Source organism: Petromyzon marinus, chromosome 80, assembly GCF_048934315.1.
Source record: "Petromyzon marinus isolate PM22_M1 ecotype Great Lakes invasive population chromosome 80, UKy_Petmar_22M1.pri1.0, whole genome shotgun sequence".
NCBI classification, from domain to species: Eukaryota; Metazoa; Chordata; class Hyperoartia; order Petromyzontiformes; family Petromyzontidae; genus Petromyzon; species Petromyzon marinus.
In genome coordinates, this window is record NC_133746.1 from 4,332,158 (window position 1) to 4,357,394 (window position 25,237).

The window sequence follows — 25,237 nt, forward strand, 5'->3', positions numbered from 1 at the left end:
TAACCCCCTCTGTGTGACCAAACAGAAGCTGCTTGGGCATGTGGTGGCTGGGCATGTGAACTACATGACCCAGCCAACGCAGCCTTGCCTGCCAGAGGAGCTCACTGATGGGAATGTGTCAAGATCTTTCAAGAATTTGTGATATCCTCACACAATCATGCCTGGTTAAACCCAAGATGAATTGTAGCCATGCTAGCCTGAATGTTTTTAACCAGCGCAGATCTGCTATACGAGGAGTCCACATTTCAGAAGCATACAGACGGGAGGGCATGACTGTGGCTGAGAAGACCCGAAGCTTCGTGCTGAACGACAGACCAGGTAGCTTCCACACAGTATTGCGCAGCCGATGAAAAGATAATACCGCCTGACTGATTCGGAGTGAGATATCTGCTGTCAAACCAGAGCTGGTCATAAGCACACTGCCCAGGTATTGGAAACTCCACTGCTCCATCACCAATGGGGAGCTTAGCGGGTGGAGTATTTGGTGGCACAAAATACCCAGGCAGGTGCTTAGCTTTGGTGGGGCTGATGGTAAGGCCCCAATGTGGGAGCCAGAGGACATCCTTGTCGCGCACCCCAAGGGAATGGCTCCGACTCCCGGCCACGTATCTTTACCCGGGCCCGCTCACCATCATGAAGGTCGTTAATGATTGTGAGCAGAGAGTCAGGGACTCCGAAAGCACGACGATAAACCCAAAGCCCAGGCCTACTGATGATATCATAGACAGGTCAATAAAGCAGAGATGTAGGTCTTCTTGGAATTCCCTACACCTCTGCTGTAGCAGACAGACAGAAAATATGGCATCTGTGCAGGACCGCCCTTTCCTGAAACCACAGTGGGCCTCCGCAAGCTTTTGCTCAGTGTGCCTTGCAAGGCGATGTTGAATACTTGCCAGGACCTTTCCCATCACACTGAGTGAGATGTCCTTGTAGTTGTTTCCGTCTGTGTGGTCCCCTTTCTTAAAAAGAGAGATCACCAGGGCATCCCTCCTATCCTACAGAACCCGTCCAGTGGTTCATACTGTTATTATGATGTCATGTAGGGCAGTCTGTGCACAAATGCCACCCTCCCTCAGCATTTCGCTTGGGAGATCATCTCTGCCTGGTGCTTTTCCTGGTCTCAGACTCTGGATCGCCTTCAGTACTTCCTCATTAGATAGCGCCTCAGCCAGCCACTCACAGGGGGTGACTTTCTTCCAATATTTGAGCCACAGCAGCCTGTGAGCCATAGCCGGTCCACGGCACCTCCTGAATACTGCAGAGGTCCAGGCGGTACCGGTCCAGCTACCGACAGAGGAGTCACAGCCTCTCCTCCGCAGTGAGCATTTGAACATTCCACATGGCCACCAGCAGTGGCTTTTTGTTGTTTCTGGAGGAACCCTGAGGGTAAAGATTCAATCTGCTGGCTCCGCCAAATGGGGTTTGGCCAGGAGACGTCATAGACACCTGTACCGCTGGGGCCTCCGGCACATGTTTAGCTTGATATTTTCTTCTTCTTGGTTTAGTGGTAATTAAGTGAAGTTGGAGGGGTTACCAGCCCCTCGCACCCATACAGAGCCCCTTGTGGCCGCTGTGGTGGCTACAAACGCCATGAGGTGGAATGGCCAATCGAAATTGTCCCTCCCCCCCATGGCACTGCTGACCACAGCGTTACCCACAGATACACACACTGATACACAGACACACACACAGATACACACACACAAACAAATACAAAGCTACCCCGTGTAGCCTTAACATATTGTTGGGGCAAGTGCTGTTAGCGAGCACCTATGAAGGACGGCATTGCACGAGGGGGTCGGTGGCCAGCACTACGCTCGGCCGCCTTTGTCTCCCTAGTAATGATGTTTTACACATTGCACCAAGTACTCATTTGAAGCAGAGTCGACCTAGGGGAGGCCCATGACCGGTTCAGATAACACTGACACACGCACAGATGTGCACATGCAACACGACAAGGACGTGCACAGACACAACGATGCGTGACCAAGTGCATGCTGCTGATGGTAATGCGTCTCCCCCTGTCCGCTTCATCTCAGTGCGATGCTGTTCAGGCTATAGCAAGATGTCGATGCCCAAGATGATGAACTTGCCGTACAGCTTGGCTGACCTGGACGACCCAGGAGACAGACAAGAAGCCATGGAATGCGATTACTTTGCTCCAGAGGCTCCAACTGAGCTGCCCTTCCTGGAGCTCGTCGACCTGCAGAAGGCCCACGGGGCCTGGGAGCTGTCCGCCCAGCTGGCCTCGGTCGTCCAGTCGAGCGAGGGGGTACTGCGCAAGGAAGCTCCTGTGGTGAGAGACTCCCTTCACTATCACTGGTTCGTAGTGAGTGTTTCTAGTGAGAGACTCCCTTCAATATCACTGGCTAGCAATGAGTGTTTCTAGTGAGAGACTCCCTTCAATATCACTGGCTAGCAATGAGTGTTTCTAGTGAGAGCCTCCCTTCACTATCACTGGCTAGTAGTGAGTGTTTCTAGTGAGAGACTCCCTTCACTACCTCTGGCTAGTAGTGAGTGTTTCTATTGAGAGACTGCCTTCACTGTCTCATTGGCTAGTAGTGAGTGTTTCTAGTGAGAGACTCCCTTCACTGTCACTGGCTAGTAGTGAGTGTTTCTAGCGAGACTCCCTCACTACCACTGACTAGTAGTGTTTCTAGTGAGAGACTCCCTTCAATATCACTGGCTAGTAATGAGTGTTTCTAGTGAGAGACTCCCTTCAATATCACTGGTTCGTAGTGATTGTTTCTAGTGAGAGACTCCCTTCACTACCACTGGCTAGTAGTGAGTGTTTCTAGTGAGAGACTCCCTTCACTGTCACTGGCTAGTAGTGAGTGTTTCTAGTGAGATGCCCTTCACTACCACTGGCTAGTAGTGAGTGTTTCTAGTGAGAGACTCCCTTCACTACCACTGGCTAGTAGTGAGTGTTTCTAGCGAGACTCCCTTCACTACCACTGTCTAGTAGTGAGTGTTTCTAGTGAGAGACTCCCTTCACTACCGCTGGCTAGTCGTGAGTGTTTCTAGTGAGAGACTCCCTTCAATATCACTGGCTAGTAGTGAGTTTTCTAGTGAGAGACTCCCTTCACTACCACTGGCTAGTAGTGAGTGTTTCTAGTGAGAAACTCCCTTCACTGTTTCATTGGCTAGTAGTGAGTGTTTCTAGTGAGAGACTCCCTTCACTACCACTGGCTAGTAGTGAGTGTTTCTAGCGAGACTCCCTTCACTACCACTGTCTAGTAGTGAGTGTTTCTAGTGAGAGACTCCCTTCACTACCACTGGCTAGTCGTGAGTGTTTCTAGTGAGAGACTCCCTTCAATATCACTGGCTAGTAGTGAGTTTTCTAGTGAGAGACTCCCTTCACTACCACTGGCTAGTAGTGAGTGTTTCTAGTGAGACTCCCTTCACTGTCACTGGCTAGTAGTGAGTGTTTCTAGTGAGAGACTCCCTTCACTACCACTGGCTAGTAGTGAGTGTTTCTAGTGAGAGTCTCCCTTCACAATCATCTTCTAGTAGTGAGTGTTTCTATTGAGAGACTACCTTCACTGTCACTGGCTAGTATTGTGTGTTTCTAGAGAGAGACTCCCTTCACTACCACTGGCTAGTAATGAGTGTTTCTAGTGAGAGACTCTCTTCACTACCACTGGCAAGTAGTGAGTGTTTGTAGTGAGATACTCCCTTCACTACCACTGGCTAGTAGTGAGTGTTTCTAGTGAGAGACTCCCTTCAATATCACTGGCTAGGAGTGAGTGTTTTTTAGTGAGAGTCTCCCTTCACTACCACTGGCTAGTAGTGAGTGTTTCTAGTGAGAGACTCCCTTCACTATGACTGGCTAGTAGTGAGTGTTTCTAGTGAGAGACTCCGTTCACTATCAGTGGCTAGTAGTGAGTGTTTCTAGTGAGAGACTCTCTTCACTACCACTGGCTAGTAGTGAGTGTTTGTAGTGAGATACTCCCTTCACTACCACTGGCTAGTAGTGAGTGTTTCTAGTGAGAGACTCCCTTCAATATCACTGGCTAGGAGTGAGTGTTTTTTAGTGAGAGTCTCCCTTCACTACCACTGGTTAGTAGTGAGTGTTTATAGTGAGAGACTCCCTTCAATATCACTGGTTCATAGTGAGTGTTTCTAGTGAGAGACTCCCTTCACTACCACTTGGCTAGTAGTGAGTGTTTCTAGTGAGAGACTCCGTTCACTATCAGTGGCTAGTAGTGAGTGTTTCTAGTGAGAGACTCTCTTCACTACCACTGGCTAGTAGTGAGTGTTTGTAGTGAGATACTCCCTTCACTACCACTGGCTAGTAGTGAGTGTTTCTAGTGAGAGACTCCCTTCAATATCACTGGCTAGGAGTGAGTGTTTTTTAGTGAGAGTCTCCCTTCACTACCACTGGTTAGTAGTGAGTGTTTATAGTGAGAGACTCCCTTCAATATCACTGGTTCATAGTGAGTGTTTCTAGTGAGAGACTCCCTTCACTACCACTTGGCTAGTAGTGAGTGTTTCTAGTGAGAGGCTCCCTTCACTGTCACTGGCTAGTAGTGAGTGTTTCTAGTGAGAGACTTCCTTCACTACCACTGGCTAGTAGTGAGTGTTTCTAGTGAGAGTCTCCCTTCACAATCATCTTCTAGTAGTGAGTGTTTCTATTGAGAGACTACCTTCACTGTCACTGGCTAGTATTGTGTGTTTCTAGAGAGAGACTCCCTTCACTACCACTGGCTAGTAGTGAGTGTTTCTAGTGAGAGACTCCCTTCACTACCACTGGCTAGTAGTGAGTGTTTCTAGCGAGACTCCCTTCACTACCACTGTCTAGTAGTGAGTGTTTCTAGTGAGAGACTCCCTTCACTACCGCTGGCTAGTCGTGAGTGTTTCTAGTGAGAGACTCCCTTCAATATCACTGGCTAGTAGTGAGTTTTCTAGTGAGAGACTCCCTTCACTACCACTGGCTAGTAGTGAGTGTTTCTAGTGAGAAACTCCCTTCACTGTTTCATTGGCTAGTAGTGAGTGTTTCTAGTGAGAGACTCCCTTCACTACCACTGGCTAGTAGTGAGTGTTTCTAGCGAGACTCCCTTCACTACCACTGTCTAGTAGTGAGTGTTTCTAGTGAGAGACTCCCTTCACTACCACTGGCTAGTCGTGAGTGTTTCTAGTGAGAGACTCCCTTCAATATCACTGGCTAGTAGTGAGTTTTCTAGTGAGAGACTCCCTTCACTACCACTGGCTAGTAGTGAGTGTTTCTAGTGAGACTCCCTTCACTGTCACTGGCTAGTAGTGAGTGTTTCTAGTGAGAGACTCCCTTCACTACCACTGGCTAGTAGTGAGTGTTTCTAGTGAGAGTCTCCCTTCACAATCATCTTCTAGTAGTGAGTGTTTCTATTGAGAGACTACCTTCACTGTCACTGGCTAGTATTGTGTGTTTCTAGAGAGAGACTCCCTTCACTACCACTGGCTAGTAATGAGTGTTTCTAGTGAGAGACTCTCTTCACTACCACTGGCAAGTAGTGAGTGTTTGTAGTGAGATACTCCCTTCACTACCACTGGCTAGTAGTGAGTGTTTCTAGTGAGAGACTCCCTTCAATATCACTGGCTAGGAGTGAGTGTTTTTTAGTGAGAGTCTCCCTTCACTACCACTGGCTAGTAGTGAGTGTTTCTAGTGAGAGACTCCCTTCACTATGACTGGCTAGTAGTGAGTGTTTCTAGTGAGAGACTCCGTTCACTATCAGTGGCTAGTAGTGAGTGTTTCTAGTGAGAGACTCTCTTCACTACCACTGGCTAGTAGTGAGTGTTTGTAGTGAGATACTCCCTTCACTACCACTGGCTAGTAGTGAGTGTTTCTAGTGAGAGACTCCCTTCAATATCACTGGCTAGGAGTGAGTGTTTTTTAGTGAGAGTCTCCCTTCACTACCACTGGTTAGTAGTGAGTGTTTATAGTGAGAGACTCCCTTCAATATCACTGGTTCATAGTGAGTGTTTCTAGTGAGAGACTCCCTTCACTACCACTTGGCTAGTAGTGAGTGTTTCTAGTGAGAGACTCCGTTCACTATCAGTGGCTAGTAGTGAGTGTTTCTAGTGAGAGACTCTCTTCACTACCACTGGCTAGTAGTGAGTGTTTGTAGTGAGATACTCCCTTCACTACCACTGGCTAGTAGTGAGTGTTTCTAGTGAGAGACTCCCTTCAATATCACTGGCTAGGAGTGAGTGTTTTTTAGTGAGAGTCTCCCTTCACTACCACTGGTTAGTAGTGAGTGTTTATAGTGAGAGACTCCCTTCAATATCACTGGTTCATAGTGAGTGTTTCTAGTGAGAGACTCCCTTCACTACCACTTGGCTAGTAGTGAGTGTTTCTAGTGAGAGGCTCCCTTCACTGTCACTGGCTAGTAGTGAGTGTTTCTAGTGAGAGACTTCCTTCACTACCACTGGCTAGTAGTGAGTGTTTCTAGTGAGAGTCTCCCTTCACAATCATCTTCTAGTAGTGAGTGTTTCTATTGAGAGACTACCTTCACTGTCACTGGCTAGTATTGTGTGTTTCTAGAGAGAGACTCCCTTCACTACCACTGGCTAGTAATGAGTGTTTCTAGTGAGAGACTCTCTTCACTACCACTGGCAAGTAGTGAGTGTTTGTAGTGAGATACTCCCTTCACTACCACTGGCTAGTAGTGAGTGTTTCTAGTGAGAGACTCCCTTCAATATCACTGGCTAGGAGTGAGTGTTTTTTAGTGAGAGTCTCCCTTCACTACCACTGGCTAGTAGTGAGTGTTTCTAGTGAGAGACTCCCTTCACTATGACTGGCTAGTAGTGAGTGTTTCTAGTGAGAGACTCCGTTCACTATCAGTGGCTAGTAGTGAGTGTTTCTAGTGAGAGTCTCTTCACTACCACTGGCTAGTAGTGAGTGTTTGTAGTGAGATACTCCCTTCACTACCACTGGCTAGTAGTGAGTGTTTCTAGTGAGAGACTCCCTTCAATATCACTGGCTAGGAGTGAGTGTTTTTTAGTGAGAGTCTCCCTTCACTACCACTGGTTAGTAGTGAGTGTTCATAGTGAGAGACTCCCTTCAATATCACTGGTTCATAGTGAGTGTTTCTAGTGAGAGACTCCCTTCACTACCACTTGGCTAGTAGTGAGTGTTTCTAGTGAGAGGCTCCCTTCACTGTCACTGGCTAGTAGTGAGTGTTTCTAGTGAGAGACTCCCTTCACTACCACTGGCTAGTAGTGAATGTTTCTAGTGAGAGTCTCCCTTCACAATCATCTTCTAGTAGTGAGTGTTTCTATTGAGAGACTACCTTCACTGTCACTGGCTAGTATTGTGTGTTTCTAGAGAGAGACTCCCTTCACTACCACTGGCTAGTAATGAGTGTTTCTAGTGAGAGACTCTCTTCACTACCACTGGCTAGTAGTGAGTGTTTGTAGTGAGATACTCCCTTCACTACCACTGGCTAGTAGTGAGTGTTTCTAGTGAGAGACTTCCTTCAATATCACTGGCTAGGAGTGAGTGTTTTTTAGTGAGAGTCTCCCTTCACTACCACTGGCTAGTAGTGAGTGTTTCTAGTGAGAGACTCCCTTCACTATGACTGGCTAGTAGTGAGTGTTTCTAGTGAGAGACTCCGTTCACTATCAGTGGCTAGTAGTGAGTGTTTCTAGTGAGAGACTCTCTTCACTACCACTGGCTAGTAGTGAGTGTTTGTAGTGAGATACTCCCTTCACTACCACTGGCTAGTAGTGAGTGTTTCTAGTGAGAGACTCCCTTCAATATCACTGGCTAGGAGTGAGTGTTTTTTAGTGAGAGTCTCCCTTCACTACCACTGGTTAGTAGTGAGTGTTTATAGTGAGAGACTCCCTTCAATATCACTGGTTCATAGTGAGTGTTTCTAGTGAGAGACTCCCTTCACTACCACTTGGCTAGTAGTGAGTGTTTCTAGTGAGAGGCTCCCTTCACTGTCACTGGCTAGTAGTGAGTGTTTCTAGTAAGAGACTCCCTTCAATATTACTGGCTAGGAGTGAGTGTTTTTTAGTGAGAGTCTCCCTTCACTACCACTGGCTAGTAGTGAGTGTTTATAGTGAGAGACTCCCTTCAATATCACTGGTTCATAGTGAGTGTTTCTAGTGAGAGACTCCCTTCACTACCACTTGCTAGTAGTGAGTGTTTCTAGTGAGAGACTCCCTTCACTCTCACTGGTTCGTAGTGAGAGTTTCTAGTGAGACTCCCTTCAATATCACTGGTTCATAGTGAGTGTTTCTAGTGAGAGACTCCCTTCACTACCACTTGCTAGTAGTGAGTGTTTCTAGTGAGAGACTCCCTTCACTACCACTGGCTAGTCGTGTTTCCAGTGAGAGACTCCCTTCAATATCACTGGCTAGTAGTGAGTGTTTGTAGTGAGATACTCCCTTCACTACCACTGGCTAGTAGTGAGTGTTTCTAGTGAGAGACTCCCTTCAATATCACTGGCTAGGAGTGAGTGTTTATAGTGAGAGTCTCCCTTCACTACCACTGGCTAGTAGTGAGTGTTTATAGTGAAAGACTCCCTTCAATATCACTGGTTCATAGTGAGTGTTTCTAGTGAGAGACTCCGTTCACTACCACTTGTTATTAGTGAGTGTTTCTAGTGAGAGACTCCCTTCACTCTCACTGGTTCGTAGTGAGAGTTTCTAGTGAGAGACTCCCTTCAATATCACTGGTTCATAGTGAGTGTTTCTAGTGAGAGACTCCCTTCACTACCACTTGCTAGTAGTGAGTGTTTCTAGTGAGAGACTCCCTTCACTGTCACTGGCTAGTAGTGAGTGTTTCTAGTGAGAGACTCCCTTCACTACCACTGGCTAGTAGTGAGTGTTTATAGTGAGAGACTCCCTTCAATATCACTGGTTCATAGTGTTTCTAGTGAGATACTCCCTTCACTACCACTTGCTAGTAGTAATTATTTCTAGTGAGAGACTCCCTTCACTGTCACTGGCTAGTAGTGAATGTTTCTAGTAAGAGACTCCCTTCAATATCACTGGCTAGGAGTGTTTTTTAGTGAGAGTCTCCCTTCACTACCACTGGCTAGTAGTGAGTGTTTATAGTGAGAGACTCCCTTCAATATCACTGGTTCATAGTGAGTGTTTCTAGTGAGAGACTCCCTTCACTACCACTTGCTAGTAGTGAGTGTTTCTAGTGAGAGACTCCCTTCACTCTCACTGGTTCGTAGTGAGAGTTTCTAGTGAGAGACTGCGTTCAATATCACTGGTTCATAGTGAGTGTTTCTAGTGAGAGTCTCCCTTCACTACCACTTGCTAGTAGTGAGTGTTTCTAGTGAGAGACTCCCTTCACTACCACTGGCTAGTCGTGAGTGTTTCTAGTGAGAGACTCCCTTCAATATCACTGGCTAGTAGTGAGTGTTTGTAGTCAGATACTCCCTTCACTACCACTGGCTAGTAGTGAGTGTTTCTAGTGAGAGACTCCCTTCACTGTCACTGGCTAGTAGTGAGTGTTTCTAGTAAGAGACTCACTTCACTACCACTGGCTAGTAATGTTTCTAGTGAGAGACTCCGTTCACGATCACTGGCTAGTAGTGAGTGTTTCTCGTGAGAGACTCCCTTCACTATCATCTTCTAGTAGTGAGTGTTTCTAGTGAGAGACTCCCTTCACTGTCACTGGCTAGTATTGAGTGTTTCTAGAGAAAGACTCCCTTCACTACCACTGGCTAGTAGTGAGTGTTTCTAGTGAGAGACTCTCTTCACTACCACTGGCTAGTAGTGAGTGTTTGTAGTGAGATACTCCCTTCACTACCACTGGCTATTAGTGAGTGTTTCTATTGAGAGACTCCCTTCAATGTCACTGGCTAGTATTGAGTGTTTCTAGAGAGAGACTCCCTTCACTACCACTGGCTAGTAGTGAGTGTTTCTAGTGAGAGTCTCCCTTCACTACCACTGGCTAGTAGTGAGTGTTTATAGTGAGAGACTCCCTTCAATATCACTGGTTCATAGTGAGTGTTTCTAGTGAGAGACTCCCTTCACTACCACTTGCTAGTAGTGAGTGTTTCTAGTGAGAGCCTCCCTTCACTCTCACTGGTTCGTAGTGAGAGTTTCTAGTGAGAGACTGCGTTCAATATCACTGGTTCATAGTGAGTGTTTCTAGTGAGAGACTCCCTTCACTACCACTTGCTAGTAGTGAGTGTTTCTAGTGAGAGACTCCCTTCACTACCACTGGCTAGTAGTGAGTGTTTGTAGTCAGATACTCCCTTCACTACCACTGGCTAGTAGTGAGTGTTTCTAGTGAGAGACTCCCGTCACTGTCACTGGCTAGTAGTGAGTGTTTCTAGTAAGATACTCACTTCACTACCACTGGCTAGTAATGTTTCTAGTGAGAGACTCCGTTCACGATCACTGGCTAGTAGTGAGTGTTTCTCGTGAGAGACTCCCTTCACTATCATCTTCTAGTAGTGAGTGTTTCTAGTGAGAGACTCCCTTCACTGTCACTGGCTAGTATTGAGTGTTACTAGAGAGAGACTCCCTTCACTACCACTGGCTAGTAGTGAGTGTTTCTAGTGAGAGACTCTCTTCACTACCACTGGCTAGTAGTGAGTGTTTCTAGTGAGAGACTCCCTTCACTACCACTGGCTATTAGTGAGTGGTTCTAGTGAGAGACTCCCTTCACTGTCACTGGCTAGTATTGAGTGTTTCTAGAGAGACTCCCTTCACTACCACTGGCTAGTAGTGAGTGTTTCTAGTGAGAGACTCTCTTCACTACCACTGGCTAGTAGTGAGTGTTTGTAGTGAGATACTCCCTTCACTACCACTGGCTATTAGTGAGTGTTTCTAGTGAGAGACTCCCTTCAATATTACTGGCTAGGAGTGAGTGTTTTTTAGTGAGAGTCTCCCTTCACTACCACTGGCTAGTAGTGTTTATAGTGAGAGACTCCCTTCAATATCACTGGTTCATAGTGTGTTTCTAGTGAGAGACTCCCTTCACTACCACTTGCTAGTAGTGAGTGTTTCTAGTGAGAGACTCCCTTCACTGTCACTGGCTAGTAGTGAGTGTTTCTAGTAAGAGACTCCCTTCACTACCACTGGCTAGTAGTGAGTGTTTCCAGTGAGAGACTCCCTTCACTATCATCTTCTAGTAGTGAGTGTTTCTAGTGAGAGACTCCCTTCACTGTCACTGGCTAGTATTGAGTGTTTCTAGAGAGACTCCCTTCACTACCACTGGCTAGTAGTGAGTGTTTCTAGTGAGAGACTCTCTTCACTACCACTGGCTAGTAGTGAGTGTTTTAGTGAGATACTCCCTTCAGTACCACTGGCTAGTAGTGAGTGTTTCTAGTGAGAGACTCCCTTCAATATCACTGGCTAGGAGTGAGTGTTTCTAGTGAGAGACTCCCTTCACTATCATCTTCTAGTAGTGAGTGTTTCTAGTGAGAGACTCCCTTCACTGTCACTGGCTAGTATTGAGTGTTTCTAGAGATTCCCTTCACTACCACTGGCTAGGAGTGTTTTTTAGTGAGAGTCTCCCTTCACTACCACTGGCTAGTAGTGAGTGTTTATAGTGAGAGACTCCCTTCAATATCACTGGTTCATAGTGTTTCTAGTGAGAGACTCCCTTCACTACCACTTTCTAGTAGTGAGTGTTTCTAGTGAGACTCCCTTCACTGTCACTGGCTAGTAGTGTGTGTTTCTAGTAAGAGACTCCCTTCAATATCACTGGCTAGGAGTGTTTTTTAGTGAGAGTCTCCCTTCACTACCACTGGCTAGTAGTGAGTGTTTATAGTGAGAGACTCCCTTCAATATCACTGGTTCATAGTGAGTGTTTCTAGTGAGAGACTCCCTTCACTACCACTTGCTAGTAGTGAGTGTTTCTAGTGAGAGACTCCCTTCACTCTCACTGGTTCGTAGTGAGAGTTTCTAGTGAGAGACTCCCTTCAATATCACTGGTTCATAGTGAGTGTTTCTAGTGAGAGACTCCCTTCACTACCACTTGCTAGTAGTGAGTGTTTCTAGTGAGAGACTCCCTTCACTACCACTGGCTAGTCGTGTTTCTAGTGAGAGACTGCCTTCAATATCACTGGCTAGTAGTGAGTGTTTGTAGTGAGATACTCCCTTCACTACCACTGGCTAGTAGTGAGTGTTTCTAGTGAGAGACTCCCTTCAATATCACTGGCTAGGAGTGAGTGTTTTTTAGTGAGAGTCTCCCTTCACTACCACTGGCTAGTAGTGAGTGTTTATAGTGAAAGACTCCCTTCAATATCACTGGTTCATAGTGAGTGTTTCTAGTGAGAGACTCCGTTCACTACCACTTGTTATTAGTGAGTGTTTCTAGTGAGAGACTCCCTTCACTCTCACTGGTTCGTAGTGAGAGTTTCTAGTGAGAGACTCCCTTCAATATCACTGGTTCATAGTGAGTGTTTCTAGTGAGAGACTCCCTTCACTACCACTTGCTAGTAGTGAGTGTTTCTAGTGAGAGACTCCCTTCACTGTCATTGGCTAGTAGTGTTTCTAGTAAGAGACTCCCTTCACTACCACTGGCTAGTAGTGAGTGTTTCTAGTGAGAGACTCCGTTCACTATCACTGGCTAGTAGTGAGTGTTTCTAGTGAGACTCCCTTCACTGTCACTGGCTAGTAGTGAATGTTTCTAGTAAGAGACTCCCTTCAATATCACTGGCTAGGAGTGTTTTTTAGTGAGAGTCTCCCTTCACTACCACTGGCTAGTAGTGAGTGTTTATAGTGAGAGACTCTCTTCAATATCACTGGTTCATAGTGAGTGTTTCTAGTGAGAGTCTCCCTTCACTACCACTTGCTAGTAGTGAGTGTTTCTAGTGAGAGACTCCCTTCACTACCACTGGCTAGTCGTGAGTGTTTCTAGTGAGAGACTCCCTTCAATATCACTGGCTAGTAGTGAGTGTTTGTAGTCAGATACTCCCTTCACTACCACTGGCTAGTAGTGAGTGTTTCTAGTGAGAGACTCCCTTCACTGTCACTGGCTAGTAGTGAGTGTTTCTAGTAAGAGACTCACTTCACTACCACTGGCTAGTAATGTTTCTAGTGAGAGACTCCGTTCACGATCACTGGCTAGTAGTGAGTGTTTCTAGTGAGAGACTCCCTTCACTATCATCTTCTAGTAGTGAGTGTTTCTAGTGAGAGACTCCCTTCACTGTCACTGGCTAGTAGTGAATGTTTCTAGTAAGAGACTCCCTTCAATATCACTGGCTAGGAGTGTTTTTTAGTGAGAGTCTCCCTTCACTACCACTGGCTAGTAGTGAGTGTTTATATTGAGAGATTCTCTTCAATATCACTGGTTCATAGTGAGTGTTTCTAGTGAGAGACTCCCTTCACTACCACTTGCTAGTAGTGAGTGTTTCTAGTGAGAGTCTCCCTTCACTACCACTGGCTAGTAGTGAGTGTTTATAGTGAGAGACTCCCTTCAATATCACTGGTTCATAGTGAGTGTTTCTAGTGAGAGACTCCCTTCACTACCACTTGCTAGTAGTGAGTGTTTCTAGTGAGAGACTCCCTTCACTCTCACTGGTTCGTAGTGAGAGTTTCTAGTGAGAGACTCCCTTCAATATCACTGGTTCATAGTGAGTGTTTCTAGTGAGAGACTCCCTGCACTACCACTTGCTAGTAGTGAGTGTTTCTAGTGAGAGACTCCCTTCACTACCACTGGCTAGTCGTGTTTCTAGTGAGAGACTGCCTTCAATATCACTGGCTAGTAGTGAGTGTTTGTAGTGAGATACTCCCTTCACTACCACTGGCTAGTAGTGAGTGTTTCTAGTGAGAGACTCCCTTCACTGTCACGGGCTAGTATTGAGTGTTTCTAGAGAGAGACTCCCTTCACTACCACTGGCTAGTAGTGAGTGTTTCTAGTAAGAGACTCCCTTCACTGTCACTGGCTAGTAGTGAGTGTTTCTAGTAAGATACTCACTTCACTACCACTGGCTAGTAATGTTTCTAGTGAGAGACTCCGTTCACGATCACTGGCTAGTAGTGAGTGTTTCTCGTGAGAGACTCCCTTCACTATCATCTTCTAGTAGTGAGTGTTTCTAGTGAGAGACTCCCTTCACTGTCACTGGCTAGTATTGAGTGTTACTAGAGAGAGACTCCCTTCACTACCACTGGCTAGTAGTGAGTGTTTCTAGTGAGAGACTCTCTTCACTACCACTGGCTAGTAGTGAGTGTTTCTAGTGAGAGACTCCCTTCACTACCACTGGCTATTAGTGAGTGGTTCTAGTGAGAGACTCCCTTCACTGTCACTGGCTAGTATTGAGTGTTTCTAGAGAGAGACTCCCTTCACTACCACTGGCTAGTAGTGAGTGTTTCTAGTGAGAGACTCTCTTCACTACCACTGGCTAGTAGTGAGTGTTTGTAGTGAGATACTCCCTTCACTACCACTGGCTATTAGTGAGTGTTTCTAGTGAGAGACTCCCTTCAATATTACTGGCTAGGAGTGAGTGTTTTTTAGTGAGAGTCTCCCTTCACTACCACTGGCTAGTAGTGTTTATAGTGAGAGACTCCCTTCAATATCACTGGTTCATAGTGTGTTTCTAGTGAGAGACTCCCTTCACTACCACTTGCTAGTAGTGAGTGTTTCTAGTGAGAGACTCCCTTCACTGTCACTGGCTAGTAGTGAGTGTTTCTAGTAAGAGACTCCCTTCACTACCACTGGCTAGTAGTGAGTGTTTCCAGTGAGAGACTCCCTTCACTATCATCTTCTAGTAGTGAGTGTTTCTAGTGAGAGACTCCCTTCACTGTCACTGGCTAGTATTGAGTGTTTCTAGAGAGACTCCCTTCACTACCACTGGCTAGTAGTGAGTGTTTCTAGTGAGAGACTCTCTTCACTACCACTGGCTAGTAGTGAGTGTTTTAGTGAGATACTCCCTTCAGTACCACTGGCTAGTAGTGAGTGTTTCTAGTGAGAGACTCCCTTCAATATCACTGGCTAGGAGTGAGTGTTTCTAGTGAGAGACTCCCTTCACTATCATCTTCTAGTAGTGAGTGTTTCTAGTGAGAGACTCCCTTCACTGTCACTGGCTAGTATTGAGTGTTTCTAGAGATTCCCTTCACTACCACTGGCTAGGAGTGTTTTTTAGTGAGAGTCTCCCTTCACTACCACTGGCTAGTAGTGAGTGTTTATAGTGAGAGACTCCCTTCAATATCACTGGTTCATAGTGTTTCTAGTGAGAGACTCCCTTCACTACCACTTTCTAGTAGTGAGTGTTTCTAGTGAGACTCCCTTCACTGTCACTGGCTAGTAGTGTGTGTTTCTAGTAAGAGACTCCCTTCAATATCACTGGCTAGGAGTGTTTTTTAGTGAGAGTCTCCCTTCACTACCACTGGCTAGTAGTGAGTGTTTATAGTGAGAGACTCCCTTCAATATCACTGGTTCATAGTGAGTGTTTCTAGTGAGAGACTCCCTTCACTACCACTTGCTAGTAGTGAGTGTTTCTAGTGAGAGACTCCCTTCACTCTCACTGGTTCGTAGTGAGAGTTTCTAGTGAGAGACTCCCTTCAATATCACTGGTTCATAGTGAGTGTTTCTAGTGAGAGACTCCCTTCACTACCACTTGCTAGTAGTGAGTGTTTCTAGTGAGAGACTCCCTTCACTACCACTGGCTAGTCGTGTTTCTAGTGAGAGACTGCCTTCAATATCACTGGCTAGTAGTGAGTGTTTGTAGTGAGATACTCCCTTCACTACCACTGGCTAGTAGTGAGTGTTTCTAGTGAGAGACTCCCTTCAATATCACTGGCTAGGAGTGAGTGTTTTTTAGTGAGAGTCTCCCTTCACTACCACTGGCTAGTAGTGAGTGTTTATAGTGAAAGACTCCCTTCAATATCACTGGTTCATAGTGAGTGTTTCTAGTGAGAGACTCCGTTCACTACCACTTGTTATTAGTGAGTGTTTCTAGTGAGAGACTCCCTTCACTCTCACTGGTTCGTAGTGAGAGTTTCTAGTGAGAGACTCCCTTCAATATCACTGGTTCATAGTGAGTGTTTCTAGTGAGAGACTCCCTTCACTACCACTTGCTAGTAGTGAGTGTTTCTAGTGAGAGACTCCCTTCACTGTCATTGGCTAGTAGTGTTTCTAGTAAGAGACTCCCTTCACTACCACTGGCTAGTAGTGAGTGTTTCTAGTGAGAGACTCCGTTCACTATCACTGGCTAGTAGTGAGTGTTTCTAGTGAGACTCCCTTCACTGTCACTGGCTAGTAGTGAATGTTTCTAGTAAGAGACTCCCTTCAATATCACTGGCTAGGAGTGTTTTTTAGTGAGAGTCTCCCTTCACTACCACTGGCTAGTAGTGAGTGTTTATAGTGAGAGACTCTCTTCAATATCACTGGTTCATAGTGAGTGTTTCTAGTGAGAGTCTCCCTTCACTACCACTTGCTAGTAGTGAGTGTTTCTAGTGAGAGACTCCCTTCACTACCACTGGCTAGTCGTGAGTGTTTCTAGTGAGAGACTCCCTTCAATATCACTGGCTAGTAGTGAGTGTTTGTAGTCAGATACTCCCTTCACTACCACTGGCTAGTAGTGAGTGTTTCTAGTGAGAGACTCCCTTCACTGTCACTGGCTAGTAGTGAGTGTTTCTAGTAAGAGACTCACTTCACTACCACTGGCTAGTAATGTTTCTAGTGAGAGACTCCGTTCACGATCACTGGCTAGTAGTGAGTGTTTCTAGTGAGAGACTCCCTTCACTATCATCTTCTAGTAGTGAGTGTTTCTAGTGAGAGACTCCCTTCACTGTCACTGGCTAGTAGTGAATGTTTCTAGTAAGAGACTCCCTTCAATATCACTGGCTAGGAGTGTTTTTTAGTGAGAGTCTCCCTTCACTACCACTGGCTAGTAGTGAGTGTTTATATTGAGAGATTCTCTTCAATATCACTGGTTCATAGTGAGTGTTTCTAGTGAGAGACTCCCTTCACTACCACTTGCTAGTAGTGAGTGTTTCTAGTGAGAGTCTCCCTTCACTACCACTGGCTAGTAGTGAGTGTTTATAGTGAGAGACTCCCTTCAATATCACTGGTTCATAGTGAGTGTTTCTAGTGAGAGACTCCCTTCACTACCACTTGCTAGTAGTGAGTGTTTCTAGTGAGAGACTCCCTTCACTCTCACTGGTTCGTAGTGAGAGTTTCTAGTGAGAGACTCCCTTCAATATCACTGGTTCATAGTGAGTGTTTCTAGTGAGAGACTCCCTGCACTACCACTTGCTAGTAGTGAGTGTTTCTAGTGAGAGACTCCCTTCACTACCACTGGCTAGTCGTGTTTCTAGTGAGAGACTGCCTTCAATATCACTGGCTAGTAGTGAGTGTTTGTAGTGAGATACTCCCTTCACTACCACTGGCTAGTAGTGAGTGTTTCTAGTGAGAGACTCCCTTCACTGTCACGGGCTAGTATTGAGTGTTTCTAGAGAGAGACTCCCTTCACTACCACTGGCTAGTAGTGAGTGTTTCTAGTGAGAGACTCTCTTCACTACCACTGGCTAGTAGTGAGTGTTTCTAGTGAGAGGCTCCCTTCACTGTCACTGGCTAGTAGTGAGTGTTTCTAGTGAGAGACTTCCTTCACTACCACTGGCTAGTAGTGAGTGTTTCTAGTGAGAGTCTCCCTTCACAATCATCTTCTAGTAGTGAGTGTTTCTATTGAGAGACTACCTTCACTGTCACTGGCTAGTATTGTGTGTTTCTAGAGAGAGACTCCCTTCACTACCACTGGCTAGTAATGAGTGTTTCTAGTGAGAGACTCTCTTCACTACCACTGGCTAGTAGTGAGTGTTTGTAGTGAGATACTCCCTTCACTACAACTGGCTAGTAGTGAGTGTTTCTAGTGAGAGACTCCCTTCAATATCACTGGCTAGGAGTGAGTGTTTTTTAGTGAGAGTCTCCCTTCACTACCACTGGCTAGTAGTGAGTGTTTCTAGTGAGAGACTCCCTTCACTATGACTGGCTAGTAGTGAGTGTTTCTAGTGAGAGACTCCGTTCACTATCAGTGGCTAGTAGTGAGTGTTTCTAGTGAGAGTCTCTTCACTACCACTGGCTAGTAGTGAGTGTTTGTAGTGAGATACTCCCTTCACTACCACTGGCTAGTAGTGAGTGTTTCTAGTGAGAGACTCCCTTCAATATCACTGGCTAGGAGTGAGTGTTTTTTAGTGAGAGTCTCCCTTCACTACCACTGGTTAGTAGTGAGTGTTCATAGTGAGAGACTCCCTTCAATATCACTGGTTCATAGTGAGTGTTTCTAGTGAGAGACTCCCTTCACTACCACTTGGCTAGTAGTGAGTGTTTCTAGTGAGAGGCTCCCTTCACTGTCACTGGCTAGTAGTGAGTGTTTCTAGTGAGAGACTCCCTTCACTACCACTGGCTAGTAGTGAATGTTTCTAGTGAGAGTCTCCCTTCACAATCATCTTCTAGTAGTGAGTGTTTCTATTGAGAGACTACCTTCACTGTCACTGGCTAGTATTGTGTGTTTCTAGAGAGAGACTCCCTTCACTACCACTGGCTAGTAATGAGTGTTTCTAGTGAGAGACTCTCTTCACTACCACTGGCTAGTAGTGAGTGTTTGTAGTGAGATACTCCCTTCACTACCACTGGCTAGTAGTGAGTGTTTCTAGTGAGAGACTTCCTTCAATATCACTGGCTAGGAGTGAGTGTTTTTTAGTGAGAGTCTCCCTTCACTACCACTGGCTAGTAGTGAGTGTTTCTAGTGAGAGACTCCCTTCACTATGACTGGCTAGTAGTGAGTGTTTCTAGTGAGAGACTCCGTTCACTATCAGTGGCTAGTAGTGAGTGTTTCTAGTGAGAGACTCTCTTCACTACCACTGGCTAGTAGTGAGTGTTTGTAGTGAGATACTCCCTTCACTACCACTGGCTAGTAGTGAGTGTTTCTAGTGAGAGACTCCCTTCAATATCACTGGCTAGGAGTGAGTGTTTTTTAGTGAGAGTCTCCCTTCACTACCACTGGTTAGTAGTGAGTGTTTATAGTGAGAGACTCCCTTCAATATCACTGGTTCATAGTGAGTGTTTCTAGTGAGAGACTCCCTTCACTACCACTTGGCTAGTAGTGAGTGTTTCTAGTGAGAGGCTCCCTTCACTGTCACTGGCTAGTAGTGAGTGTTTCTAGTAAGAGACTCCCTTCAATATTACTGGCTAGGAGTGAGTGTTTTTTAGTGAGAGTCTCCCTTCACTACCACTGGCTAGTAGTGAGTGTTTATAGTGAGAGACTCCCTTCAATATCACTGGTTCATAGTGAGTGTTTCTAGTGAGAGACTCCCTTCACTACCACTTGCTAGTAGTGAGTGTTTCTAGTGAGAGACTCCCTTCACTCTCACTGGTTCGTAGTGAGAGTTTCTAGTGAGACTCCCTTCAATATCACTGGTTCATAGTGAGTGTTTCTAGTGAGAGACTCCCTTCACTACCACTTGCTAGTAGTGAGTGTTTCTAGTGAGAGACTCCCTTCACTACCACTGGCTAGTCGTGTTTCCAGTGAGAGACTCCCTTCAATATCACTGGCTAGTAGTGAGTGTTTGTAGTGAGATACTCCCTTCACTACCACTGGCTAGTAGTGAGTGTTTCTAGTGAGAGACTCCCTTCAATATCACTGGCTAGGAGTGAGTGTTTATAGTGAGAGTCTCCCTTCACTACCACTGGCTAGTAGTGAGTGTTTATAGTGAAAGACTCCCTTCAATATCACTGGTTCATAGTGAGTGTTTCTAGTGAGAGACTCCGTTCACTACCACTTGTTATTAGTGAGTGTTTCTAGTGAGAGACTCCCTTCACTCTCACTGGTTCGTAGTGAGAGTTTCTAGTGAGAGACTCCCTTCAATATCACTGGTTCATAGTGAGTGTTTCTAGTGAGAGACTCCCTTCACTACCACTTGCTAGTAGTGAGTGTTTCTAGTGAGAGACTCCCTTCACTGTCACTGGCTAGTAGTGAGTGTTTCTAGTGAGAGACTCCCTTCACTACCACTGGCTAGTAGTGAGTGTTTATAGTGAGAGACTCCCTTCAATATCACTGGTTCATAGTGTTTCTAGTGAGATACTCCCTTCACTACCACTTGCTAGTAGTAATTATTTCTAGTGAGAGACTCCCTTCACTGTCACTGGCTAGTAGTGAATGTTTCTAGTAAGAGACTCCCTTCAATATCACTGGCTAGGAGTGTTTTTTAGTGAGAGTCTCCCTTCACTACCACTGGCTAGTAGTGAGTGTTTATAGTGAGAGACTCCCTTCAATATCACTGGTTCATAGTGAGTGTTTCTAGTGAGAGACTCCCTTCACTACCACTTGCTAGTAGTGAGTGTTTCTAGTGAGAGACTCCCTTCACTCTCACTGGTTCGTAGTGAGAGTTTCTAGTGAGAGACTGCGTTCAATATCACTGGTTCATAGTGAGTGTTTCTAGTGAGAGTCTCCCTTCACTACCACTTGCTAGTAGTGAGTGTTTCTAGTGAGAGACTCCCTTCACTACCACTGGCTAGTCGTGAGTGTTTCTAGTGAGAGACTCCCTTCAATATCACTGGCTAGTAGTGAGTGTTTGTAGTCAGATACTCCCTTCACTACCACTGGCTAGTAGTGAGTGTTTCTAGTGAGAGACTCCCTTCACTGTCACTGGCTAGTAGTGAGTGTTTCTAGTAAGAGACTCACTTCACTACCACTGGCTAGTAATGTTTCTAGTGAGAGACTCCGTTCACGATCACTGGCTAGTAGTGAGTGTTTCTCGTGAGAGACTCCCTTCACTATCATCTTCTAGTAGTGAGTGTTTCTAGTGAGAGACTCCCTTCACTGTCACTGGCTAGTATTGAGTGTTTCTAGAGAAAGACTCCCTTCACTACCACTGGCTAGTAGTGAGTGTTTCTAGTGAGAGACTCTCTTCACTACCACTGGCTAGTAGTGAGTGTTTGTAGTGAGATACTCCCTTCACTACCACTGGCTATTAGTGAGTGTTTCTATTGAGAGACTCCCTTCACTGTCACTGGCTAGTATTGAGTGTTTCTAGAGAGAGACTCCCTTCACTACCACTGGCTAGTAGTGAGTGTTTCTAGTGAGAGTCTCCCTTCACTACCACTGGCTAGTAGTGAGTGTTTATAGTGAGAGACTCCCTTCAATATCACTGGTTCATAGTGAGTGTTTCTAGTGAGAGACTCCCTTCACTACCACTTGCTAGTAGTGAGTGTTTCTAGTGAGAGACTCCCTTCACTCTCACTGGTTCGTAGTGAGAGTTTCTAGTGAGAGACTGCGTTCAATATCACTGGTTCATAGTGAGTGTTTCTAGTGAGAGACTCCCTTCACTACCACTTGCTAGTAGTGAGTGTTTCTAGTGAGAGACTCCCTTCACTACCACTGGCTAGTAGTGAGTGTTTGTAGTCAGATACTCCCTTCACTACCACTGGCTAGTAGTGAGTGTTTCTAGTGAGAGACTCCCTTCACTGTCACTGGCTAGTAGTGAGTGTTTCTAGTAAGATACTCACTTCACTACCACTGGCTAGTAATGTTTCTAGTGAGAGACTCCGTTCACGATCACTGGCTAGTAGTGAGTGTTTCTCGTGAGAGACTCCCTTCACTATCATCTTCTAGTAGTGAGTGTTTCTAGTGAGAGACTCCCTTCACTGTCACTGGCTAGTATTGAGTGTTACTAGAGAGAGACTCCCTTCACTACCACTGGCTAGTAGTGAGTGTTTCTAGTGAGAGACTCTCTTCACTACCACTGGCTAGTAGTGAGTGTTTCTAGTGAGAGACTCCCTTCACTACCACTGGCTATTAGTGAGTGGTTCTAGTGAGAGACTCCCTTCACTGTCACTGGCTAGTATTGAGTGTTTCTAGAGAGAGACTCCCTTCACTACCACTGGCTAGTAGTGAGTGTTTCTAGTGAGAGACTCTCTTCACTACCACTGGCTAGTAGTGAGTGTTTGTAGTGAGATACTCCCTTCACTACCACTGGCTATTAGTGAGTGTTTCTAGTGAGAGACTCCCTTCAATATCACTGGTTCATAGTGAGTGTTTCTAGTGAGAGACTCCCTTCACTACCACTTGCTAGTAGTGAGTGTTTCTAGTGAGAGACTCCCTTCACTCTCACTGGTTCGTAGTGAGAGTTTCTAGTGAGAGACTGCGTTCAATATCACTGGTTCATAGTGAGTGTTTCTAGTGAGAGTCTCCCTTCACTACCACTTGCTAGTAGTGAGTGTTTCTAGTGAGAGACTCCCTTCACTACCACTGGCTAGTCGTGAGTGTTTCTAGTGAGAGACTCCCTTCAATATCACTGGCTAGTAGTGAGTGTTTGTAGTCAGATACTCCCTTCACTACCACTGGCTAGTAGTGAGTGTTTCTAGTGAGAGACTCCCTTCACTGTCACTGGCTAGTAGTGAGTGTTTCTAGTAAGAGACTCACTTCACTACCACTGGCTAGTAATGTTTCTAGTGAGAGACTCCGTTCACGATCACTGGCTAGTAGTGAGTGTTTCTCGTGAGAGACTCCCTTCACTATCATCTTCTAGTAGTGAGTGTTTCTAGTGAGAGACTCCCTTCACTGTCACTGGCTAGTATTGAGTGTTTCTAGAGAAAGACTCCCTTCACTACCACTGGCTAGTAGTGAGTGTTTCTAGTGAGAGACTCTCTTCACTACCACTGGCTAGTAGTGAGTGTTTGTAGTGAGATACTCCCTTCACTACCACTGGCTATTAGTGAGTGTTTCTATTGAGAGACTCCCTTCACTGTCACTGGCTAGTATTGAGTGTTTCTAGAGAGAGACTCCCTTCACTACCACTGGCTAGTAGTGAGTGTTTCTAGTGAGAGTCTCCCTTCACTACCACTGGCTAGTAGTGAGTGTTTATAGTGAGAGACTCCCTTCAATATCACTGGTTCATAGTGAGTGTTTCTAGTGAGAGACTCCCTTCACTACCACTTGCTAGTAGTGAGTGTTTCTAGTGAGAGACTCCCTTCACTCTCACTGGTTCGTAGTGAGAGTTTCTAGTGAGAGACTGCGTTCAATATCACTGGTTCATAGTGAGTGTTTCTAGTGAGAGACTCCCTTCACTACCACTTGCTAGTAGTGAGTGTTTCTAGTGAGATACTCCCTTCACTACCACTGGCTATTAGTGAGTGTTTCTAGTGAGAGACTCCCTTCAATATCACTGGTTCATAGTGAGTGTTTCTAGTGAGAGACTCCCTTCACTACCACTTGCTAGTAGTGAGTGTTTCTAGTGAGAGACTCCCTTCACTCTCACTGGTTCGTAGTGAGAGTTTCTAGTGAGAGACTGCGTTCAATATCACTGGTTCATAGTGAGTGTTTCTAGTGAGAGTCTCCCTTCACTACCACTTGCTAGTAGTGAGTGTTTCTAGTGAGAGACTCCCTTCACTACCACTGGCTAGTCGTGAGTGTTTCTAGTGAGAGACTCCCTTCAATATCACTGGCTAGTAGTGAGTGTTTGTAGTCAGATACTCCCTTCACTACCACTGGCTAGTAGTGAGTGTTTCTAGTGAGAGACTCCCTTCACTGTCACTGGCTAGTAGTGAGTGTTTCTAGTAAGAGACTCACTTCACTACCACTGGCTAGTAATGTTTCTAGTGAGAGACTCCGTTCACGATCACTGGCTAGTAGTGAGTGTTTCTCGTGAGAGACTCCCTTCACTATCATCTTCTAGTAGTGAGTGTTTCTAGTGAGAGACTCCCTTCACTGTCACTGGCTAGTATTGAGTGTTTCTAGAGAAAGACTCCCTTCACTACCACTGGCTAGTAGTGAGTGTTTCTAGTGAGAGACTCTCTTCACTACCACTGGCTAGTAGTGAGTGTTTGTAGTGAGATACTCCCTTCACTACCACTGGCTATTAGTGAGTGTTTCTATTGAGAGACTCCCTTCACTGTCACTGGCTAGTATTGAGTGTTTCTAGAGAGAGACTCCCTTCACTACCACTGGCTAGTAGTGAGTGTTTCTAGTGAGAGTCTCCCTTCACTACCACTGGCTAGTAGTGAGTGTTTATAGTGAGAGACTCCCTTCAATATCACTGGTTCATAGTGAGTGTTTCTAGTGAGAGACTCCCTTCACTACCACTTGCTAGTAGTGAGTGTTTCTAGTGAGAGACTCCCTTCACTCTCACTGGTTCGTAGTGAGAGTTTCTAGTGAGAGACTGCGTTCAATATCACTGGTTCATAGTGAGTGTTTCTAGTGAGAGACTCCCTTCACTACCACTTGCTAGTAGTGAGTGTTTCTAGTGAGAGACTCCCTTCACTACCACTGGCTAGTCGTGAGTGTTTCTAGTGAGAGACTCCCTTCAATATCACTGGCTAGTAGTGAGTGTTTGTAGTCAGATACTCCCTTCACTACCACTGGCTAGTAGTGAGTGTTTCTAGTGAGAGACTCCCTTCACTGTCACTGGCTAGTAGTGAGTGTTTCTAGTAAGATACTCACTTCACTACCACTGGCTAGTAATGTTTCTAGTGAGAGACTCCATTCACGATCACTGGCTAGTAGTGAGTGTTTCTCGTGAGAGACTCCCTTCACTATCATCTTCTAGTAGTGAGTGTTTCTAGTGAGAGACTCCCTTCACTGTCACTGGCTAGTATTGAGTGTTACTAGAGAGAGACTCCCTTCACTACCACTGGCTAGTAGTGAGTGTTTCTAGTGAGAGACTCTCTTCACTACCACTGGCTAGTAGTGAGTGTTTCTAGTGAGAGACTCCCTTCACTACCACTGGCTATTAGTGAGTGGTTCTAGTGAGAGACTCCCTTCACTGTCACTGGCTAGTATTGAGTGTTTCTAGAGAGAGACTCCCTTCACTACCACTGGCTAGTAGTGAGTGTTTCTAGTGAGAGACTCTCTTCACTACCACTGGCTAGTAGTGAGTGTTTGTAGTGAGATACTCCCTTCACTACCACTGGCTATTAGTGAGTGTTTCTAGTGAGAGACTCCCTTCAATATTACTGGCTAGGAGTGAGTGTTTTTTAGTGAGAGTCTCCCTTCACTACCACTGGCTAGTAGTGTTTATAGTGAGAGACTCCCTTCAATATCACTGGTTCATAGTGTGTTTCTAGTGAGAGACTCCCTTCACTACCACTTGCTAGTAGTGAGTGTTTCTAGTGAGAGACTCCCTTCACTGTCACTGGCTAGTAGTGAGTGTTTCTAGTAAGAGACTCCCTTCACTACCACTGGCTAGTAGTGAGTGTTTCCAGTGAGAGACTCCCTTCACTATCATCTTCTAGTAGTGAGTGTTTCTAGTGAGAGACTCCCTTCACTGTCACTGGCTAGTATTGAGTGTTTCTAGAGAGACTCCCTTCACTACCACTGGCTAGTAGTGAGTGTTTCTAGTGAGAGAC

General features: G+C 45.6%; 1 protein-coding gene across 7 annotated transcripts in view; it reads left to right on the plus strand.

Annotated features, from left to right (window-relative positions):
* Positions 1-25,237, plus strand: part of LOC116958567 (von Willebrand factor A domain-containing protein 5A-like) — a 97,070-nt gene that overhangs the window by 52,642 nt on the left and 19,191 nt on the right. For all 7 annotated transcript variants that reach the window (XR_012931139.1, XM_076057176.1, XM_076057178.1 and 4 more), the window contains one exon: positions 2,040-2,296. Coding sequence is in view for 6 of the 7 variants with exons in the window: in XM_076057176.1 (XP_075913291.1) it covers positions 2,040-2,296 (257 nt within the window). In the remaining variant the exon portion in view is untranslated. The remainder of the gene's footprint in view (positions 1-2,039; positions 2,297-25,237) is intronic.